This window comes from Egretta garzetta, unplaced genomic scaffold (genome assembly GCF_000687185.1).
Source record: "Egretta garzetta isolate BGI_Z169 unplaced genomic scaffold, ASM68718v1 scaffold567, whole genome shotgun sequence".
Classification (NCBI taxonomy): domain Eukaryota; kingdom Metazoa; phylum Chordata; class Aves; order Pelecaniformes; family Ardeidae; genus Egretta; species Egretta garzetta.
Window position 1 is genome coordinate 359477 of NW_009260348.1, and position 7753 is coordinate 367229.

Consider the following 7753-nt stretch of genomic DNA (forward strand, 5'->3'; position numbering starts at 1 on the left):
ATTCCTGACCTAATAAAACCATAAAAATGAAGATAAAGCACAAGCGACAAATAAAGAAATTATATAGTGTGAAGTATCTTGTAACCATTCACTCACTTTTAACTTTCGTGTCAGGAGAGGGTTTTTTAAGCTGCGCTGTGGGCTCTGGTTCAGCTTTTTTCATCTGAATTGGATACCCACTCTTCTCCAACCAAGCCTTCAAGTTTTCAATGTACTCTCTTCCAAACAACGTTGAATCATCGAAGTTTGGGAATAGCGTCGGTGCTGGAGCCATTTCCTGGAGCCCTACTGCTTCAAGTATTTTCTCTTGCCTAAAAACAGATGCTAGCGCAAAGGTCTGACCCAGGAGTGCTAAGGACTTCCGGCAAAGAGAAATGGTGGTCTCAAAAGCACTTGCCATTTCTCTTGGATTACCAAAACCGCTCGTCTTAATGCTTAATTCGTAAGCATTGCAGGCCATAAGCAGTGGTGTAACACCTTTTAGGAGGCGATCTTGTAGCCTCATTATGTATTTATCAAAAGGTTTTATTATTTCAAAGAAGCAGTTCTTTGTTTTCACAGCACCCTTGTCCAAAAGCATATTTAAAAACTCATTGTCCACTTTGGGAGTTTTCAGAGCAGCATGTTGTAAACTCTTGATAGTAAAGAAACAATAATCTCTGTGTTCTGGCTTTAAGGAGCATTTGAATGAAGCAAGCATTTTTGCACAGGTTTCTGTCTCTAGCTCAAAGAGAGCTCCAAAGAGCCGGGAAAATTCTGCATCATTTTTGATTGCATGAAATCCAGCCCATTTTATAATTTCTATTCCAAATGTTGAAAAAATGTCTGATTTGTCCACAAGGTCAAAATTGAGATTTCTGAAAACATGGGCAGGCTTTGGGAGCCTGAGAATAGGCCTCTGGGTTGTTATAGCTGGCCTCTGATTAGGTCGTGGAGGCAACTTTTGATTAGGGCGCTGGATGGTCACCGGCCTCTGGTTAGGTCGTTCAGCAGCTTCTGGCATTTGATCAGGTTGCATAGCTGGCTTCTGATCAGGGCCCGGTTGCAGTTTTTTAGTGTTCCATTTCTTTAAGGGAGTTTTGATATCTCCTTTGAATACTTTAGTTTTAACAGCACCCCTTGTAATACGCTTTCCTCTCAGCGCTCTTCCCCTGCCCATGTTGCCCCTCCGTATCGGGGGTCGGAACTCGCTGTCAGATTGAATTCCAAAGTCCACATCATACTCCTGATTCTCCATGTTGCCATATTCATCTTCCATCAGTCCCGGTGATCTAAAATCACCTAAAATATCCGAAGAACTAAAATCAGTTTCGTGTGGTCCGGCAGATTCCCAAGAGTCAGGAGGGCCATAGTTCTGGTCATGAGAAGCCAGGCCCCCGTACTCCCGGTCATGGGATGTTGGGCGTCCATACTCCCGATCGCGAGATGCTGGGCGCCCGTACTCCCGATCGTGCGAAGCTGGGCGCCCGTACTCCCGATCGTGCGAAGCTGGGCGCCCGTACTCCCGGTCACGAGATGCTGGGTGGCCAAATTCCCGGTCACGAGATGCCGGGCGGCCATACTGTTCGTGGTAATAGTTATCTTTCCTTATGAGAGGACTAGCAGATCTGTAAGAAGGTCCTGGATAGTCATCTCTAGGGTCTTCACTCCAGTCATCATGCGGATGGTGCTGGGCGTTGTCATGAGTATATCTTCCATCATCATGAAAACTGTCTTCGTATCTTGGTCTTGGGACTGGCCTTGAATGAGCTGTAATGATAAAAACATAAATACACCAATGCATGCAAGTAGTATTCAGAAAAAAAATTAATAAACACATGTAGACACTTAAAAGAGTCAACATATCAAAACTTCTGAAGAACAGTACACATATCTAACTTCGGGATATTCCCATTTGCTTTCTTACCTAAATTGAATAATTCATAATAAGCAAAAAGCAACAGATGATTAGCAATGCCTAAACACACAGGACAAAACCATTTATTAAAATTTCTCACTAAAGCTGAAACCCAAGTTCTGCTATAAACCCCATTTTCTACTTGCTCGCAACTTTCCCAGTCTAGGAAGATGCTAATGTTGTGCTGATAACACTTCCATTCGGATTTCTCAGGTGTAAAAATATCAAAAGCATGCACTTTCTGTTTCTACACTGAATGTTGGAATTCCACAGTTGAGCAGAAGATCTTATTTTCCACAAAGTCATACACAATTAGCTAAGATAAGATTGAAGTCAGAAATACTAGAATTTCCTGCAAAGTATCCAAGAATCCCTATTCCTTAATTCCAGTAGTTCAATTCAGAAAGTCAAGAATACTTCAACAAAGTATTTATTTCAAAGTTATTTCTTTGGAGCTTACACAACTTTAAGAAACCAGAAGAGATCTCATTTTCAAACTCTCAATTTCCTATTAATGTAATCCAAGTTATTTTTCTAGACATTTTAAATATCAAATTTAGAAGATAAAAGAATCTGCAGATCCCATGTTGTATACACTCACTAGATTAATCTCCTGCTTTTAGCTTTTTCACCAAAAATAACATGAAATACAAAGACGCAAAGGCTTCAAATGCACTCCTACATTTATTTAACTTATCAGACATCAACAGAACTCCATCCTGCAGCGATGTCTCTGGAGACTTCCCTGAAATTGGACCCACTCTCTGATGCAGCCTGAACAGAATTCCTTTGTTTGAAATTCTTTTTTTTTTGCCTGGAATTTGTGTTCCACACTGAAACAGTGTCAGTCACACCAAGCTTTTAGCCTCTAAAATAGAAACGGATGTGGAAAAACACCAGCACAAGTCCACGTTTTAGGCAAATATACGTAAACGGAAGGCAAGAAATCTAACATAGCTGTTACCAGGAGAGCTGGTGTAATCCACGGCACGTCGGGCCCGGGTTTCATTACCTTTAAAATGATGGATTGTGTCCTCTATAGCATCGCTCCGGTCCATGCGATACCTTTTAACTTTGTCCTGCACTACAGCATCAAACGTCTCCCGTGTGATCCGCCGAGAGGCCATTTTTATCCTGTAGCAAAACAGCACAATGCCGCCCCTGGCCGGGGCAGGGGAGCTGGGGACGGTCCTCCGGCTGCCGAGCGAGTAAGAAACCCATCCCACGAAAAACACCTTTGGGATGTATTTTGAAACACTGGGAAGATCTGGGGGGCGATCCGTTGACTCAGAAACAACTGACTGAGTACTGTTGGCCAATATATATTTTGGAAGGTGAAGTGGCCAGAGAATGGAACATTGCAACATAATATCATCTGACAGTTGATGTTGTTTTGTAAGAGAGAAGGTAAATAGGATGAAATGGCTTATGTTGATCTGTTCCTTACATTGTGGAATCATCCGGAGTGGCAGAAAGCGTGTGGAATATCATCTGGTTATTTGGCAATGGTTTTGAAGGAAGAAGAGTTTGATAAAAGATGCTGTTCGGGATGTAGTAAGGAGTGTGGTAAAAATCTGAGAAGGTGGTGTTCTCTTTGTAATATGAATGAAGGAACGGAAGAGAATGATGTTGAATTGATGGTTGCACCTCACCGTAGAAGGGGTCAGGGAGCCCAGAATTTGGGAGGTAATGATCCATCTGCTCCCCCTATGGAAGAGGAAGCAGAGGGGTTTAGCCCAGTTTTGGGAAGGACATGAGGGAGGAGGGGGGAGGCCGGACAGGCCCCTCTCCAAGCCCCTCTCCGAGAAGCGGTAGGAAATGATGGTCCGGTGGGGGTAAAGGTTCCTTTTTTGATTACTGATTTAAGATCATAGAAAGAGATTGCAGGTCCTTATCGGGAGGACCCTGAGAAGGTAGCTAAGGCAATTGAAACAATAATTAGAACTCAAGACCCTGATTGGAATGATTTACAAGTAATATTGGACACTTTGCTCGATGATACTGAAAAGAGACTGGTGCTGAATGCTGCTAGAAAACAGGTAGAGGGAGCACATGCTAACGGAGATTTACAAGGGAGAGCGGACCAGAATTTTCCATCTACAAATCCCGAGCGGGACCCCAATCAACTGGGACCCAGGGGAATGTTGACTAGATATCAGCGGTGGATTTTATTTGGTGTAAGACATGCAATGCCAAAAGCATTAAATTGGTCCAAAATTTATGAAGTAAGACAAGAACCAAGTGAGTCCCCCTCAGCCTTTATGGAAAGACTGAGGGTGACTGCTAGAAAATGTACCAATTTAGATCCAGAAAATCCAGAAGCAGCAGCACCATTGGCCTCTCTATTTATGGGGCAGTCAGCCTCGGATATGAGGAAAAAAAAAAAAAAAAAAAAACACAAAAACCCAAAAAAAATCGCAACAAAAAAAATGCCTTTGACTGTATATTTTTGGTTTCAAGTTCCGTGCTTTTGTTTTCAAAAAGAGCAAGTCCCTTCCTTTGTTCCTGATTAACCTTAGAAGGTTTTGCACCGAAACTAAGTGTGGACTGTCTTAATGCCAGGACGAGGAAGCATTCAGGTAAAATGGGATCGAAACAGATTGCGCAGGAAACGTTTGATGATGCTGTGCAAGAAAACATTACAGAATTTGAAATGGATCCAGAAGAGGCTGTGAGAGAAGCTGTGCAGCAGTTTGAGTCCCAAGGTATTGTAAATTCATCTGCCTTTGCAGTTCAGGTTACTACAGCCTGAGCTTTTGCATAATCTCAAAATTTAAAAGAACCTGCATGCCAAGATTGATCATCCAGTACTGAAAAGAAGCCTTTGTGAATTGCAACACAGGTGTTGTTAATGCTAACCTAGTTTCATGAAGTGATTACAGCTGAAAAGCTGCTTTAGGTGGAACTGCAGGTGCAATTTTGTGAATTAAGAGGAAGTCGTCGTCCCCCGCCCCATTGACATTTAGCTAGAAGCGATGCTTTGTTCCAGCATCTTTGTTCATTGATCCACGCTTCACAATAAGCTTATCTTCGCTCGCTGTGGTTAGCTTGACAAATTTTAGCCAAGTTCCTGTAACTAACATTAATCTTGGTTTTATTTTTCCTTCTAGGTGTTGACCTAAGCAATATTGTGAAAGCGGTACGGCAGCCTGCCTCTGAAAATGGTCAAAAGCAAAAGCATGAAATTTTGCTGGTAGGAGCACAAATTTATCTTGTCTTCTAAGGATCAGGGTTATATAAGCGTTTGAGTAACAGACTAAGGAGATGTACCTTCTACTTCTGCCTCTGTCCCATTTCTTTGTGAGCTCTTCAAAAAGTGGTTAATCCCATCTATTCTGCGGACTAGGAATAATGTAAGAGTTCAAAGCACTAGCTTGCACTTTTTAGCTGAAATATCTATGTGAAAAATGCCAGTATTTCCTGCCTAGGAAATGCAGAGACTGCCTTTTGTAACTGGGAAGCAGGTTCTGCTGTTGTCGGGTAAACTCAAACCACAAAACTTTTACGAAAGAAATACAAGTAACCTAAGTGGTAGCTGTTACCCAGCCCTTCTGAGGGTAGGTGAAAAGGCTGAATACAGTGCCTCACCGGCAAGAATATAAAAATGCTCATACGCACCACTGACCCCTGTGGAACATGCTAGCTGGGCCCAACTCACCGACTGCTGGTCAGACTGGCATAGGGTGATGGCAGAAGTAGGGAGAAGCCCCTGTTCCTCCAAGGGTCCTGTGCATGAAGACAAAACGCTGCTCTGAGACAGCCATTTCTTAGATATGTCAAGCTAATTTTAAATGCAAAAGACGACTGTTATTACAAATAGCCAGATTTGACTGACTGTAAAGAACTGTTCTTGTTTCTTCACAGTTCGGATTGAAAAGTAACTCTTGTTCTCTTCTTTAGACTTTAGATTCCCTTGGGAGAGCTGTTGCTGACTCTGATCTTGCCGAGATGGCCGAGCAGCTAGGGGTCTTTGCTGATCAGTGCAAAGAACAGCTGGCTTTCCGCTACCTGGCTGGGCAGAATGGTGCCTATTCTGTGGTATTCTCTGCCTGCCAATTGGCTTCAGGAGACAGAAATTTAATGCTGAAGGCCTTTTATACTCTGTCTGCCATCCTGGATGGGCAGCCAGACCTGCTTGACTCCGCTGGCCAGGATCTACTGCTACAAACTCTGAAAGAATACAGGGAGGATGCAGAAATGACGCTGGCTGGGATCCGATGCATTCGGCACGCCTGTCTGAAACATGAGCAGAATCGTCAAGACTTTGTGAAAGGCGGGGTTCTCCCGCTTCTGACCAGCGCTATAGTCCAGCACGGAGGCAGTGCCGATGTCGTCCGAATGGCCGCCTCAGCGCTCAGGGTCATGACGTTTGATGATGACATCCGCGTGCCCTTTGGTCATGCTCATGATCATGCCAAAATGATTGTGTTGGAAAACGATGGGTTAAGAGTCCTCATTGAAGCTGCAAAAGGTAAAACTTAACCCCATGACTGTCAATCCTCATTTTGAATCATCTGTGCTTTCTTATCTTATCTCAAAACTGCTTTGTCCTAACTTGAAGCTCCCCAGAGATGATACAGAAATTTGCCACTAAAATGATGTTTAATTATTTCAATGAAATGTGCCCTGAGAGAGAAAATTAGTATGACTGCTCCAGAGGCTATGAGCAGCACCAAAGTGACAGTTCTCAGAGCTATCTGTCTATTTAGGAAGTGTTTTACAGCCCAGCGTGGGTTTACAGGCATGTACACCCCTGCTGAGGTGCTGCATTTTTGCCATGGAAAAGTGTTCTCTCTCAGTCTAGGTTCAGGGTGAACAGGATGTCATCTGTGCTGATGTGGTTTTATATATAAAGGAAATTCACAGTTGCCTATTTCTTCTTTTTTTTTTTTTTTCACTGAAGTGAAGTAAACCACCTTGATTCTGCAGCGCCCCTCCTTCCTCGTAGTAACTCCACTCATCATCTCTCCTCTGCAGCATTCACAGATAACTCCAGTGTTCTCAGTGAACTGTGTGCCACCCTTTCTCGCCTCTCTGTCAGGAATGAATTCTGTCAAGAAATTGTGGACCTTGGCGGCTTAAATTTTATGGTGGCTCTCCTGGCTGACTGCATCGACCACCCGGTGAGCGATAGAAAGTGTACTTGGGAGCGGAGGCAATGCAGCAGGGCTGTGAAGGAGCCTTAGACTATGCGTTATTTTGGGTGCAGTTAGGGTTGAAACCCAACCACTGATCTCTATTTACCTCCCTGTTTGCAGCCTTATACCCAGAACTAGGTTCCATGTGCTCTGTCAGATAAGAATGCACTAATTCTGAGCCCCTTGCTTGTAGTTACTTCCTCCGTCCTCCACAAGCAGAACTCTGCTTCCTCCCAGAAAAGCTGAGCTTCGGTTTTCCACCGTTCTACCTAGAAGAGATTCGAGAGGATTTAGATGCTTGGGTCCCAGAGGGTTGATGTTTGCTTCTTTGAAAACCTCTGCCAAATGAACAAGGTTCCTTATTACTCTGTCTAGCTAGAAAGCGTGGCTGAGGTGTTGCTGAGAATAGCGTTGCTGTTCATAACGGGGAATTACAACTGTTGGAATGGAGTTGCTGGGGGACGTTCTGGTTGGCTTTCAGAAATCTGTAAATCTGTCTCTGCAGCTTTCTAAGCTGATTTTTCTTGATGAACGCAGGACGTGGTGAAGCAGGTGCTGAGCGCCATCCGAGCGGTTGCGGGTAACGACGATGTGAAAGATGCCATCGTTAACGCTGGGGGAACGGACCTCATTGTGCTCGCTGTAAGCCATCACCTTGCCAACCCTCAGGTATGCTCGAAGTGGTTGATGAAGTCCCACCATGGCTGGGAGTGGAGGT

The 7753-nt window shown here is 43.9% G+C and overlaps 2 protein-coding genes across 15 annotated transcripts in view; one reads left to right on the forward strand and one right to left on the reverse strand.

Annotated features, from left to right (window-relative positions):
* The window catches only part of SUGP2 (SURP and G-patch domain containing 2), a 19985-nt gene extending 16888 nt beyond the window's left edge, over positions 1–3097 (reverse strand). For all 14 annotated transcript variants that reach the window (XR_004842508.1, XR_004842507.1, XM_035898194.1 and 11 more), the window contains exons 1-2: positions 2910–3097; positions 97–1749 (exon numbers count right to left, since the gene is read on the reverse strand). Coding sequence is in view for 12 of the 14 variants with exons in the window: in XM_035898194.1 (XP_035754087.1) it covers positions 97–1749; positions 2910–3024 (1768 nt within the window). In the remaining 2 variants the exon portion in view is untranslated. The remainder of the gene's footprint in view (positions 1–96; positions 1750–2909) is intronic.
* Positions 3098–3108: 11 nt separating this feature from the next.
* Positions 3109–7753, forward strand: part of ARMC6 (armadillo repeat containing 6) — a 6340-nt gene continuing 1695 nt past the window's right edge. Inside the window, exons 1-5 of the mRNA XM_035898200.1 lie at positions 3109–4602; positions 5008–5090; positions 5798–6368; positions 6875–7020; positions 7573–7704. Coding sequence (XP_035754093.1) covers positions 4482–4602; positions 5008–5090; positions 5798–6368; positions 6875–7020; positions 7573–7704 — 1053 coding nt within the window. The 5' untranslated portion in view covers positions 3109–4481. The remainder of the gene's footprint in view (positions 4603–5007; positions 5091–5797; positions 6369–6874; positions 7021–7572; positions 7705–7753) is intronic.